This window comes from Dendrobates tinctorius, unplaced genomic scaffold, assembly GCF_039654945.1.
Source record: "Dendrobates tinctorius isolate UK_male_01 unplaced genomic scaffold, ASM3965494v1 ptg000250l, whole genome shotgun sequence".
NCBI classification, from domain to species: Eukaryota; Metazoa; Chordata; class Amphibia; order Anura; family Dendrobatidae; genus Dendrobates; species Dendrobates tinctorius.
Window position 1 is genome coordinate 7,763,716 of NW_027361917.1, and position 15,861 is coordinate 7,779,576.

At 42.1% G+C, this 15,861-nt stretch overlaps 1 protein-coding gene across 1 annotated transcript in view; it reads right to left on the minus strand.

Annotated features, from left to right (window-relative positions):
- Positions 1-6,455: 6,455 nt before the first annotated feature.
- LOC141063430 (cystatin-C-like) overlaps positions 6,456-15,861 on the minus strand; it is a 63,736-nt gene continuing 54,330 nt past the window's right edge. The window contains exon 4 of the mRNA XM_073557459.1: positions 6,456-6,717. Within this exon, the coding sequence (XP_073413560.1) occupies positions 6,634-6,717 (84 nt within the window). The 3' untranslated portion in view covers positions 6,456-6,633. The remainder of the gene's footprint in view (positions 6,718-15,861) is intronic.

The window sequence follows — 15,861 nt, forward strand, 5'->3', positions numbered from 1 at the left end:
GACACATAGAATGTATATATATATATATATATATATATATATGTATTCTATGTGTATATATTTCGTTTCTTTATTAAAACTGTCAGTGTGAGTTTACTGTATAGCGCACTGAATTGCCGGCTTTGCTAAAATACACCTGGTGCGTATTTCTCGAAAGTCACATGTGTGGTCCGTGTGAAATCCGTTTTTTTGTGCACCCATAGACTTTCATTGGCGTACTACGGGCATAGTACGCTGACAATCGCAGCATGATGCGATTGGCACGGACCGTAGAATACGGATGAGAAATATACGGCTGATGGAAGCTGCCCCATAGAGAATAATTTGTCCGTGTGTAATGCGTGCTTTTAACGCCTCTCACTTGTCCGTATTCCTCTCTAGTGTGACCCCGGCCTAAGAGTAAAACTTTCATTCAAACTTGGTCTACAAAAATATGTTATCGACTACTTCAGCTTCCATAGCTCATTGGAGTTTTGCATGATATCCTATGTAATACAGCCAGGAGATTGGTACCATAAAGTACTCAGGCAATATTTAAACATACTGCCAAGTTTTAATACTATTCTAGTATATCTGTATATTATATACACATAAACATATACACTGCATGCTTCACCTTTAAAAATGGACCACACAAGGTCAATGTATCCCCCAGAGATGAAGCATGATACTGTAGCTCAGTTTGAGTACCTATGTGATAGATTACGGTAGCCCATAGTATGTAAAAATAATAAGTGTACCCTTGGTATGGCTGCACAGTTCCGTGCACTTTTCCACCCATTTGCTTAGGCCCTGCTTGGTTCTTGTAAAGCCAAAACTGTCAATCAAGGAAGAGAAAGGCGGAGATGAATGTAAAACAACTATTTGAGAAGGTGCACTGAACTGTTTGGCCCACTTGGTACCCAGAGCCCATGCTTGGTTTTAAGACTTATTTTCTGGTGACTGACTCCCTAGCATATGACCATTATTTGATGTAGAAAAAACTGCTTGATCTCTCATGATTAGTTTGCACATGCATAGCCATATAGTGATAATCGATCCATGTACTGAGGACATACATATCATAGGCAGACGGTGAATGGATCTTATTATTCAGTCCGTATAGCAAATATTTTAGGGTTTAGCTCCACATTAAGCCTTGTGTATTATAGACTGGTTCAAATATTTTCCTATAAATCTTACAGATTTTTATATTTTACAATTGTTAGTAATACAGGTAAACAATGGATACAAACTCAATTCTTATTGTAATGATGGTAGTGTGTAACTTGAGAATAAGTGATTTATTTTCAGATACCTAGCTTTTTGGTTCTTTCAGCTGTAAACGTCTTATAGTGTAGACAATCTGGAAACTTATATACACTTGAATTCACACTTGAATTACATAGATGGTCCACTTCATTGTATAATTCGCCCATCAATTTACACCTTCTAGATAAGTTTGTTTGTAAAATACCTTCTGTTGTTATATGTGCCTGTGAGTGGCGCTATTGCTGCTTTCTCAGTCCGTATCACGTGACCTAGGCTGCAGCCGCCGCTGGCATTCGCTGATGTCAAGTCATCTTCCTGATTTTCTGGATTCACCCAGGAGTGACCCGTTCGCGCACACCCCCTCTGTTTCACCGCACGTCACAGCACAGTATCCAGCGCTTTCCCTCTCCCTTCTGATTTCATTGGCCGTAAGGGTGTGCTGGATACTGGGCTAAAAGAATAAAGGGTTTGGTACAGTGCTAGCCAAAAAATAATGCTCTCAGTGGGAAAAACAAGATAATCTTGTAGTTATGATACCCTTGAATGGCTAACAAAAGAAAATAAATGATGTTACAAGGCAAAAATTCGGGACGACTTAGGTCTCTTCCTATCATGCCTGAGGAAGAGAAGTAAGAAGTTTTGAAAGCTTAAATTGTAACATTTAAAGATATCATAACTACAAGATTATCTTTTTTTCCCACTGAGAGGATAACGGGCTGTGACGTGTGATGAAACGCCAGTCAATCAGAGGGGGTGCGCACGACTGGGTGAATCTAGGAAATCCAGAAATTGACGTGAATGTCAGCGGCTGCTGCAGCCGGGGGTCACGTGATACAGACTGATCGAGCAGCGATGTTGCTTATAGACACATATAACAAAAGAACGTATTTTCAAAAAGACTAAGGGTAAGTTCACTCTAGGCATTTTTTTTTGCAGCAAAACCTGATCTTTCGGCAGGAAAGAAGCTGCAGTGAAAAAAGCAGGTTTTCCTTGGTATTTCTTGTGTTTTTGCAGCTGAAAATTAGCATAAAAAAGCTGCAAAAACGCCTCCTGTGAGCTTAGCCTTAGTGTCCCGTTACACATAGCAATGCTCCAGCGATCCCGACAACGATACGACCTGGTAAGGATCACTGGTACATCGCTACATGGTCGCTAGTAAACTGTCAAACAGGCAGATCTACTCAACGACGCAGCAACGATGCGGCGATCCGTATAACGACCTCAGCGGTCGTTGGGACCTTGTCACACAGCAGCTATTCTGACAACTCAGACCTCGATAGGCGTGCTTCAGCATTGCCTTTTCCATACCCCTCTGCTCCGTTTGGTGGCCACTTCTGCGCTATCACTACGCGGTTTGCTTTAGCGTCCCTGTCTTAGTCGCTAGTGCGCTATTTATTCGTGGATCCACAGTCACTGACATGGGGACACGCGATTATTATAACTGTACATGTTAAATGTTATGATTGCATATAATTGATAGCTGACCTATAAAAGGAAACGCTACAAAGATCCTAATTTGAGACCACCAATCGGAGCTGAGGGGGCGTTGAAAAGACAAAGCTAAATCACGCCTGCGTCCTTGAGTTCTGAGTCGCCAACGAGGTCGCTCGTCGTTGCTATGGCATCAAACACAGTGATGCATGCTGCTCAGCGGGACACCAACGATCAAAAAATGGCCTAAGACATTCAAGCACGATCAGCGATATCCCTGCGGGGTGCCTGTCGCCGCTATGTGTCACACGTAGCGAGATCACTGGCGAGGTCGCTGTTGCGTCACAAAACCTGTGACATTTCAGTGATCTCGCTAGCGATCTCGCTATGTGTGAAGTACCCCTAAGTATTAGAAGATGGAAGTTTATGGGCGAATTATACAAGGTAGTGGACCACCTCTTTAATGTACGCCAAGCAAATAGGTAATAAATTAAAAATGATGTAGTTATTTGATATGGCTCCATATTGATCTTTGATGTGAGTTTATAACTTTCCCAATATCCACTATTGGAATTTTCTAGCTTTCCAATTTGTAATTGGAAATCTGTAATTTCTTATTTACAATGTATAATATTACCATTTACAGCCTCCATATGAGCATGTACATTACTGACAATGGTCAAAAGATGAAAGATTGTAAGTAGAATAAAAGACAGAATAAAATATTGAATTTTAGATTTCTGTTATATTACAACTGTGTTGGTGTATTATTCTTAAGTTGATGAAAAAAAAATCCTATAATACAAGAAGACTGAGCCAAACATGTGTCGCATTATTTGGCAATGTCTATTCATTTACTGAGGAAATATTCTTCTTATCTATAGTTACATATTTTATATAGTCAAAACCACACAATCTACTAAAAAAAGAAAAACATTCCATGAGAATAGAAATGTAAGAAGGTCTAAAAACCCTCAGTAGTATTAGCCCCAAAACGCGAGATTTAGTTATTCGGCAGAGTATTATGAAACCCGAGGAGCAGGTATCATAGCATCACAAAGTGAGGCGAGATTCTGCTAGTGGTAGACTTTTATAGATTACAAGGTGTCACGCTGTCACGCAAGTGGATCATGGCCCCACTGTGCCACACCTCGGGTCTTCGCTAGAGCTCCTGATGGTGGAGTTTGGCACGTGTTACAGGTAGCCACCAGGTACCACTCCTGAGCAATCCTTGGCACTGCAGCTGGTGATCCCAGTGGATAGGATATCAGTCATGTACAAGGACTCAGTCACTGACAGGGAGGATTCAGATACTGGCATCAAAGTCTGGCCAACACGGAATACTGGGATTGGTACACGTTCAGGCAATACAGGTTTCTGGTTCAGGGTCAGGTACTGCCAGAGCAGTTCTAAGTTCTGGTTCAGAAAACTCAGGATGTAAGGTAATGTTCAGACTAAACAGGTTTACGGGAACACAAATTACACAAGATACTGGGACGGGAACCTGGCACTATAGAGATGCACACACACAATATAGGGAACTACAGGGGCTGCTCAGGCACCTCCCTATTGGGCAGGGTGTTTTATTTACAAGATGCTTCCCAGCTATTGACTGGAGGCATTTTCAGAATGTGAACATTGCCCCTTTAAAACAAGGGAATCGTGCGCGTGCACTAGGAGCGCCGTCGAGAAACCTGTGCACAGACCAGGAAGCAGGGATTGAGTGCACCATATGGCCGAAGCAGTGAGTATGTTGGCAATCTTACATGGAGGAGGATGAAGAGCCACACATGGTGACCGGCAATACCGTTTCACAAGAGTACAGTGAAACCTCTTAAAAAAAAAAGCCAAAGAGAACCTGAGTAGGTAAGAGTAGCATAATTATTAGATGTGGTTAAAGACTGATATTTGATTTTATTTTGTATATTACACAATGTTCATTTTATGAATGTTTTTGCTTTCCAGTTTTTTATCTAGAGTAGTTTAATAAAACACAGTATACTATATCCATGGTTATTTTTTCCTTCTGCATAAAATACACTATCGTTCAAAAGTTTAGGATCACTTAGAAATTTCCTTATTTTTGAAAGAAAAGCACATTTTTTTTTCCACTGAAGCTAACGTTAAATGATTCAGAAATACGCTCTATACATTGTTAGTGTGGTAATTGACTATGCTAGGTGCAAACATCTGGTTTGTAATGCAAAATCTTCATAGGTATATAGAGGCCCATTTCCAGCAACCATCACTCCAGTGTTCTTATGGTACTTTGTGTTTGCTAACTGTGTAAGAAGGCTAATGAATGGTTAGAATACCCTCAAAACCCTTTGTGCAAGTATGTTAGCACAGCTGAAACCAGTTTGGCTGATTAGAGAAGCTATAAACCCGACCTTCCTTTGAGCTAGTTGAGAATCTGGAGCACATTTGTTGGTTCCATTAAACTCTCAAAATGGCCAGAAAATAAAGAACTTTCATGTGAAACTCGACAGTCTATTCTTGTTCTTAGAAATGAAGGCTATTCCATGCGAGATATTGCCAAGAAACTGAATATTTCCTACAACGGTGTGTACTACTCCCTTCAGAGTAGAGCAAAAGCAGGCTCTAACCAGAGTAGAAAGAGAAGTGTGTGGCCCCGCTGCACAACTGAGCAACAAAACAAGTACGTTAGAGTCTGTAGTTTGAGAAATCAACGCCTCACAGGTCCTCAACTGGCAGATTAATTAAATAGTACAGGCAAAACGCCAGTGTCAGTGTCTACAGTGAAGAGGCGACTCCAGTATGCTGGCCTTCAGGGTAGAGTGGCAAAGAAAAAGCCATATCTGAGACTGGCTAATAAAAGGAAAAGGTTAATATGGGCAAAAGAACCCAGACATTGGACAGAGGAAAATTGGTAAAAAGTGTTATGGACAGACGAATCCAAGTTTTAGGTGTTTGGATCCCACAGAAGAACATTTGTGAGACGCAGAACAACTGAAAAGATGCTGGAAGAGAGCCTGACGCTATCTGTCAAGCATGGTGAAGGTAATGTGATGGTCTGGGGTTGCTTGGGTGCTGGTAAAGTGGGAGATTTGTACAAGGTAAAAGGGATTTTGAATAAGGAAGGCTATCACTCCATTTTTGCAGCGCTTGATTGGAGCCGATTTCATCCTACAACAGGACAATGACCCAAAGCACACCTCCAAATTATGCAAGAACTATTTAGGGAAGAAGCAGGTAGCTGGTATTCTATCTGTAATGGAGTGGCCAGCGCAGTCACCAGATCTCAACCCCATTGAGCTATTGTGGAAGCAGCTTGACCATATGGTATGCAAAAAGTGCTCATCAAGCCAAACCAACTTGCGGGAGAGGCTTCTGGAAGCATGGGGTGAAATTTCTCCAGATTACCTCAGCAAATTAACTGCTAGAATGCCAAAGGTCTGCAATGCTGTAATTGCTGTAAAGGGAGCATTCTTTGACGAAAGCAAAGTTTGAAGGAGAAAATTATTATTTCAAATAAAAATCTTTTTTTCGAACCCTGTCAATGTCTGGACTAGATTCTAAATTCATTTAGCAACTCATTTGATTAATAAAAGTATGAGTTTTCATGGGAAAACACAAAATTGTCTGGGTGACCCCAAACTTTTGAACGTTAGTGTACATCTACACAACCTACAGAAGAGCATTAATGACAATGGACAAGAGATTAAATCAAATACAGATAAAAATCTAATTTTGGATTTCTGTTCATTGAAAAGGTGCTTGTGTGAATGGTAACACTTCACTAAATGCGCAAATTCAGTAGAAGACTTTTTTCCATGTTTATTTGTACATTACTATAACAGTGACGCATTTAAACAAAAGCAGATCAATCCATTTGTAATACCCTCAGTAACATAAACCCAATGTATAGTGTAAGATTTTATTCTTCTGCGGAGCATTAAGAATAAGGAGCCGGTCTCACTGAATTGCTTTTTAAAAGTCACATGAAAAGTTAGTGAGACTGAATGTTACTTTAGGTGGGAGGCTTTTAAAAACTGTACAAGTACAATGCTTCACCTGCAAAACAAACATAAAAAATATGTTAGATCAATGCAACCTCAAAAGCTAAAAAGTATATAGTGAATGTAATTATTTTTAATAATAAATATCTTCACTTGAAAACATTTTGAGAGATTCTTCTGGAACGAAGTGTTAATATCGGGTCAATAGCCCTTCACCTCTGATTGGCCCCTTTTTTGCTTTCAGTAGCACATCATACCCTAGAATGGAGATATATTGACTTTAGGTACATATAGTCAGAGCTTAACTGATGTGAGTAAAGGTTCTATAGCTGTATAGCTCATCATAGCCAAGAAGGATGACCCATCAACTTGGTATGGAGCACCAATCCTAAATATTTGGGGTCTTAGTGTGATCAAAGTTAGGATTAGCCCCTTTTTTTTAGATTTGTATAGCTCAATATGGCTATGCAAGATCATCTTTATGTTCTGACATTATGTGCCTAGTCTTTGTGGGGGTTCTAGCTTAGATTGCACCACCTTGTTGATTCCTATAGCTAACACTGCCAAGTAAGACAATCCAATTGTTCTTCAGCGACATACTGTATATATTAATAATAATAATAATAATAATAATAATTTTATTTCTATAGCGCCAACATATTCCGCAGCACTTTACATTATAGAGGAGACTTGTACTTGTACACAGCAAAATACTTCCAGGGCTTAGTTAACCGGCACATGCACAGTCCGGCTTTTCGGCTTTGCCCGCAGTTGGGCAAAGCATACTGCGCGTGCGCTAGCTATGAATGCTTAGCGCACGCGCAAAAAATGGTGTACACTGTTGTGAGCTCATCTGTTCATTCACCTTTTGTGTCCGAGGATCTCCCTCTTCTGGTGAAGGAAGGTAGTGAGGCTCATTTGGATGAAAGAAACCAAACACCTGATCAGGTGGATTGTGACTGGGTAACGGGAACTTCAGACTGGATATAAGGCAGCCGACACCCTTCTGAGTGGCTGGTGATTTCTCTGCTGGATTCTTGGAGACCAGTCTGATTCCTGCTTCCCAAAGATAAGTTTTTGCTCTGCTATTGAACTTATTAGTTTTGGTTTTGTTTTCCTTGTTTTCTGAGTTCAGCCATCCCCGGCTGGGGGTGTGCTGGATTCTTTTTCCTTGATCAGTGTTCTCTTTTGCTCTGCTTTCAGAATATTCTGAGTGCTGATATAGGGTTTGAAGTCTAGTGACTTCAGGGTCCTTTTTGCTTATCAGTTGTGTTGGTAATATTTTTAGCAGGGCTTTCTCGGATTGCAGACAGCAGCTTTTCTGTCCTGTCCTTTTTAGTTAGCTTGGGCCCCATCGTTTGCTCAACCTATCTTTCTATCTGTGTTAGTGTTTTCATCTTGCTTCACCGTCATTATATGTTGGGGGCTGCCTATTGCTTTCGGGTCTGCTCTGGGGCAGTCAGTTTTTCCCTTTTCTCTCTTTAGGCTTATGTAGATCTCCGGCTGTGATGAGGTGTCTAGGATCACCGTAGGAACACTCCATGGCTACTACTAGTTGTGTGATAGGATTAGGGGTCTGCAATCCGCTAGTTTCCAACCTCTCTGATTTTCTGGGCTGAGCTTGTGTTTTGTTTTTTCCTCCTCGGTGACTCAATCATAACAGAATCACCAGCCATACCGCAGATTCTAGGGTACTCAAAAGCAGGAAGGAATTGTTAAAAGGGAAAAAAAAAAGAAAAAAAAGTGTCAGAATTTTTTTTGTGTGTGTATGTTTTTTCCTCTTTTTCTCTGAGGCCGTAGGAGGAATATTTTTTCTGATGGAGTTTAAGCAATTGTCTGATCGTGTGGAGCAGCTTGCTGCTGAAGTGCGAGGAATTTCCACCTATCTTGCTCATTCACACGCTGCTGAACCAAAAATCCCCACTCTTATTGTGTTTTTTGGGGATCGGTCTAAAATTTTTGAATTTTAAGAATAATTGTAAATTATTTCTTGCTTTGAAGCCTAACTCATCAGGGAACTCTGCGCAGCAGGTTAAAATTGTCATCTCCTTGCTGCGTGGCGATCCCCAGGATTGGGCGTTTTCTTTAGTACCAGATGATCCTATTCTAACAAATGTGGACGCATTTTTTCAGGCCTTGGGGTTGTTGTATGATGAACCTAATGCGATTGATCAAGCAGAAAAGACCCTGTTGGCATTGAGCCAGGGTCAAGATTCTGCAGAACTGTACTGTCAAAAATTCCAAAAGTGGGCAGTCCTCACCACTTGGAATGATGGTGCCTTGGCAGCTCTCTTTCGGAAGGGTTTGTCAGAAACCATAAAAGATACTATGGTGGGATTTCCTGTTCCCTCTGGTCTTGACGATTCTATGTCATTAGCCATTCAGGTTGATCGGCGTTTACGTGAACGTAAAATTACACGGGAAATGCTGCCATCTGTTGAACAAATATCTGAACCTATGCAATGTGATAGAATTTTGTCTAGGGCGCAACGTCAGGAGTTTAGAAGACATAATAAGCTGTGTTTTTTCTGTGGAGACGCCTCTCATATTATTTCTGTCTGCCCTAAACGAGAGAAACGTTTTGCACACACATTTGCTGTAGGTGGTGTACAACCTAAGTTTCTTCTGGCAATTACTCTGATCTGCTCCCTGTCTACATTTTCCGCTAAAGCCTTTGTGGATTCAGGAGCGGCCTTGAACCTAATGGATTTGGATTTTGCTAAACGTTGTGGTTTCCCTATGACACCCCTGCGGATGCCTATTCCTTTGAGGGGTATTGATGCTACTCCGTTGGCAAAGAATAAACCTCAGTTTTGGACCCAGGTGGTAATGCGGGTCGCCCCAGACCATCAAGAAAATTGCAGATTTTTGGTGTTGCATAATTTGCATGATACCATCGTTCTGGGGTTCCCCTGGTTGCAAATCCATAATCCAGTTTTGGATTCGAAATCTGTGTCTGTGGTGAGTTGGGGTTGTCGGTGTGCTCTTAGTGACACTCCTGTTTTCTCCACCTCTCCCCAGTCGCATGAGGTTCCTGACTATTTGGCTGATTTTTATGATGTGTTTAGTGAGAGTAAGTCTGCGTCTTTGCCTCCTCATAGGAGTTATGACTGTGTAATTGAGCTGAGTCCGGGATGTAAATTTCCCAAGGGTCGACTTTTTAATTTATCTGTACCCGAACATGAGGCTATGCGTTCTTATATTAAGGAGTCGTTGGAGAAGGGTCATATTAGACCATCCTCTTCACCCTTGGGTGCTGGTTTTTTTTTTGTGGCCAAGAAGGATGGTTCATTAAGGCCCTGTATTGACTATCGCTCCCTTAACAAAATTACTATTGAATATCAGTATCCGTTACCCCTGATTTCTGACCTATTTTCTAGAGTTGAAGGTGCTTGCTGGTTTACCAAGCTTGACCTCAGGGGGGCGTATAATCTTATTCGCATTAAGTATGGGGTTGAATGGAAGACAGCGTTTAATACTCCGGAGGGACATTTTGAGTACCTGGTGATGCCTTTTGGGCTCACTAACGCCCCTTCTGTCTTCCAGTGCTTCATGAATGATATTTTCCGGGTCTTTGTGGATAAGTTTCTGATCATCTATTTGGATGATATTTTGATCTTTTCCAGGGATTGGGACTCTCATGTGGAACATGTTCGGACTGTGTTCCGGATTTTGAGGGAAAACTCCCTGTATGTTAAGGGATCGAAATGTCTTTTTTGGGTACAGAGGATTTCATTTTTGGGATTTATTTTTTCTCCGTCAACTATTGAAATGGACCCGGCCAAGGTACAGGCCATTTATGATTGGGTTCAGCCCACTTCTTTGAAGGCTCTCCAGAAGTTTTTGGGGTTTGCTAATTTTTATCGTAAGTTTATAGCCAATTTTTCTGTTATTGCCAAACCATTGACTGATTTGACTAAGAAAGGCGCTGATTTGCTGGATTGGTCTCCAGAGGCTGTTTCTTCTTTTCAGGAGCTGAAGCGGAGGTTCACTTCTTCTCCGGTTTTGCGACAACCCGATGTCTCACTTCCATTTCAGGTGGAGATGGATGCTTCAGCGACTGGTGCAGGAGCTGTTTTGTCCCAAAAGGATCCTGTAACATCTAAAATGAACCCCTGTGCCTTCTTTTCCCGAAAGTTCTCTCCTTCGGAACGCAACTATGATGTGGGGAATCGAGAACTGTTGGCCATGAAGTGGGCATTTGAGGAGTGGAGACATTGGTTGGAGGGAGCTAGACATCAAGTTGTGGTCCTCACTGACCACAAGAATTTGATCTACCTTGAGTCAGCTAAAGGCTTGAATCCTAGACAGGCCAGGTGGGCCTTGTTTTCACACGTTTTGATTTTGTGGTCTCCTTTCTTCTGGGCACTAAGAACGTTAAGGCTGATGCACTCTCTAGGAGTTTTTTGGCTGATTCTCCTATTGTGACCAAGCCTGCTACCATCTTAGGTGAGGGGGTGGTTCTTTCTGCCATCTCGCCCGATTTGAGACGTACTCTGGAGAAGTTTCAGGAGGATAAGCCTGAGTGTTGTCCCAGTGGTAGGTTGTATGTTCCTGACCAGTGGAGGAGGAAAGTGATGTCTGAGGTTCATTGCTCCGCGTTGGCTGGTCATCCAGGTATTTTTGGTACTAGAGATTTGGTGAGTCGGTCTTTTTGGTGGCCTGCCTTATCTCGTGATGTCAGAAATTTTGTGCAGTCCTGTGGGACTTGCTCCCGATCTAAGCCTTGTTCTCGTTCTAGTGGGTTGTTGATGCCCTTGCCGGTGCCCAGGAGGCCATGGACCCATATTTCAATGGATTTTATTTCTGATCTGCCTGTCTCTCAGAGGATGACTGTTATCTGGGTGATTTGTGATAGATTCTCTAAGATGGTCCATCTTGTACCACTCCCTAAGTTGCCATCTTCCTCAGAGTTGGTGCCCTTGTTTTTCCAACAGGTGGTTCGCTTGCACGGGATTCCTGAGAACATTGTATCGGACAGAGGAGTTCAGTTTGTCTCTAGATTCTGGAGGACCTTTTGTTCCAAGTTGGGAATTCAGTTGTCCTTCTCTGCATTTCACCCTCAGACCAATGGGCAGACGGAGAGAACAAACCAGACTTTGGAGGCTCATTTGAGATGTTTTATATCTGCTGATCAGGATGATTGGGTCTCATTTTTACCCTTGGCCGAATTTGCTTTAAATAATAGAGCTAGTTCTGCCACTTTGATGTCACCCTTTTTCTGTAACTTTGGGTTTCATCCTCGATTTTCTTCAGGGCAGGTGGAGTCTTCTGCCTGTCCAGGTGTTGACACTGTGGTGGAAAGAATGCAGCAGATTTGGGACCAAGTGGTGGATAAGTTGTCTCTTTCCCAGGAAAAGGCCCAGCGGTTTTCTAACCGGCATAGGACCATTGGTTCCTGGTTTAAGTTGGGTGATATGGTCTGGTTGTCATCAAAGAATATCTCTATAAAAGTGGCTTCTCCAAAGTTTAAACCTAGATTTAATGGACCTTACAAGATTTTGGAGATTATTAATCCGGTCTCTTTTCAGTTGGCTCTTCCTGTCACATTTAAGATTCATAATGTGTTTCATAAGTCCTTGTTGAAGAGGTTTGTTGAACCAGTGGTTCCTATGGCGGCACCTCCTGACCCTGTGTTGGTTGAAGGTAACATGGAATATGAGGTAGAGAAAATACTGGATTCCCGTCTGGCTAGACGGAGACTCCAGTATTTGGTTAAGTGGAAGGGTTATGGTCAGGAGGATAATTCCTGGGTCTCTGCCTCTGATATTCATGCCGAAAGATTGGTGCATGCTTTTCATTGGGCTCATCCTGATCGGCCTGGTGGCTTGGATGAGGGTTCGGTGACCCCTCCTCAAGGGGGAGGTACTGTTGTGAGCTCATCTGTTCATTCACCTTTTGTGTCCGAGGATCTGCCTCTTCTGGTGAAGGAAGGTAGTGAGGCTCATTTGGATGAAAGAAACCAAAGACCTGATCAGGTGGATTGTGACTGGGTAACGGGAACTTCAGACTGGATATAAGGCAGCCAACACCCTTCTGAGCGGCTGGTGATTTCTCTGCTGGATTCTTGGAGACCAGTCTGATTCCTGCTTCCCAAAGATAAGTTTTTGCTCTGCTATTGAACTTATTAGTTTTGGTTTTGTTTTCCTTGTTTTCTGAGTTCAGCCATCCCCGGCTGGGGGTGTGCTGGATTCTTTTTCCTTGATCAGTGTTCGCTTTTGCTCTGCTTTCAGAATATTCTGAGTGCTGATATAGGGTTTGAAGTCTAGTGACTTCAGGGTCCTTTTTGCTTATCAGTTGTGTTGGTAATATTTTTAGCAGCGTTTTCTCAGATTGCAGACAGCAGCTTTTCTGTCCTGTCCTTTTTAGTTAGCTTGGGCCCCATCGTTTGCTCAACCTATCTTTCTATCTGTGTTAGTGTTTTCATCTTGCTTCACCGTCATTATATGTTGGGGGCTGCCTATTGCTTTCGGGTCTGCTCTGGGGCAGTCAGTTTTTCCCTTTTCTCTTTTTAGGCTTATGTAGATCTCTGGCTGTGACGAGGTGTCTAGGATCACCGTAGGAACACTCCACGGCTACTGCTAGTTGTGTGATAGGATTAGGGGTCTGCCATCCGCTAGTTTCCAAACTCTCTGATTTTCTGGGCTGAGCTTGTGTTTTGTTTTTTCCTCCTCGGTGACTCAATCATAACAGTACACCTACTCCAATTCAGCAATAACCTGCGGACGGCGGGCAAGGATGGGGAGGCGGCACACATCGGGAATACCGCCTATCGGACCGGACCGACCTCGTTTTCATCGCCCGCCAAAGGGTAGGTGGCAGATTCCCTTTAAGGTAATGGGGACTGATATACAGTGGGTACCGAAAGCATTCAGACCACTTTAAATTTTTCACACTTTGTTTCATTGCAGCTATATAGTAAATTCAAAAAAGTTCATTTTTTTCTCATTAATGTTCACTCTGCACCACATCTTGATGGAAAAAATTAGAAATGTAGAAATTTTTGCAAATTTATTTAAAAAGAAAAACGAAATATCACATAGTCATAAGTATTCAGACCCTTTGCTCAGAAACTCATCTTTAAGTCACATGCTATCCATTTCCTTGTGATCCTCCTTGAGATGGTTCTACTCCTTCATTGGAGTCCAGCTGTGGGTCCAGCCAAACTAAGCAATCGTGGGAGAAGAGCCTTGGTGATTGAGGTAAAGAATAACCCCAAGATCACTGTGGCTGAGCTCCACAGATGCAGTAGGGAGATGGGAGAAAGTTCTTCAATGTCAACTATCACTGCAGCCCTCCACCAGTCGGGACTTTATGGCAGAGTAGCACGATGGAAGCCTCTCCTCAGTGCAAGACATATGAAAGCCCGCATAGAGTTTTCTAAAAAACACATGCAGGACTCCCAGACTAGGAGAAATAAGATTATCTGGTCTGATGAGATGAAGATAGACCTTTTTGGTGATAATTCTAAGCGGTATGTGTGGAGAAAACTAGGCACTGCTCATCACCTGCCCAATACAATCCCAATAGTGAAACATGTTGGTGGCAGCATCATGCTATGGGGTGTTGTTCAGCTGCAGGGACAGGACGACTGGTTGCAATTGAAGTAAACATGAATGTGGCCAAGTACAGAGATATCCTGGATGAAAACCTCTTCCAGAATGCTCTGGACCTCAGACTTGACTGAAGGTTCACCTTCCAACAAGACAATGACCCTAAGCATACAGCTAAAATAACAAAAGAGAGGCTTTAGAACAACTCTGTGACCATTCTTGACTGGCTCACCCAGAGCCCTGACCTAAACCCAATTGAGCATCTCTGGAGAGACCTGAAAATGGCTGTCCACCAACGTTCACCATCCAACTTGCTGGAACTGGAGAGGATCTGCAATGAAGAATGGCAGGGGATCCCCAAATCCAGGTGTGAAAAACTTGTTGCATCATTCCCAAGAAGACTCATGGCTGTACTAGCTCAAAAGGGTGCTTCTACTCACTACTGAGCAAAGGGTTTGAATACTTATGACTATGTGATATTTCAGTTTTTCTTTTTTAATAAATTTGCAAAAATTTCTACTTTTCTACTTTTCTGTTTTTTTTTTTTCAGTCAAGATGGGGTGCAGAGTGTACATTAATGAGAAAAAAATAAACTGTTTTGAATTTACTAAATAGCTGAAATGAAACAAAGATTGAAAAATTTGAAGGGGGTCTGAATACTTTCCGTACCCACTGTATAATGAATACCAAAGTGTCATAAATGGGAACCCAATATTTTACCCTTACTGGTGAGTTCAGTTATAACATCAGAGCTGAATCCAAAGGGGTCAAAAATGCATATACGTTAATTGCACTTAGCCCACAGACAAGTGGAATATATTTGTTAATGTACATTTCTATGCCCTTCTCACGGACAAAATATATTCCATGATTATAGCCTCAACAAGATAATCTATAACAATTGCACTTTGCCCTTAGAGATATAAAGATAGAATACACATTAATGGTCTCAGGGACAAGATCAATATATGGCCTCCAACCACTGAAGATTATACGGTCACCTAAAGTGCATATTAAATTATGTGGAAAAAGGAGAGGGTTACAAATAATTTTATGCTAAATTGTACCCCTCCTCTTAACCTGACTGGTGTCATTGATTTTTAAGACTGCTCATATCAAGCTCCCATGGACTAAAAAGAAACAGGGTGGGAAGGTGGGGCCAGTGAAATTCCTGTCAACCTCCCATCTGATATAATTTTTCACCCCTAACTTAATAAGCACACGTTATCCCTTGCTTAGGGGAATAAATCATTCCAAAATATATGAAAAGCCCTGGGCTGTGACACTACAGTCCCTGGCATCTGCGCTGTTGCCTCAAAAAGTTTCACCCATTACAATATTTGTGGGCACATCAGGAGGCTATTTTCAATTCTATTATTAAAAGACATGTGCATAATACAGTTGCACTGCAGCATTCAACTCCCGGCCATGATGTAAGCCGCGTGCGTCTGCATGGATGCCAGGCATTTAACAACATCGCCCCGCCTTCCACCTCTGATGCGCATGCATACCGACCAATCCCAGGCTCCCTATCTCAGAGCCAATCCAAAACAGCTACATAAGGTGTACATACCACTGTGTCAGCAGGAAGTTGGCCGTTGCTTTAATAAAGGTAAACAGAGTTGAGTCACAGATGAGGTTAACCC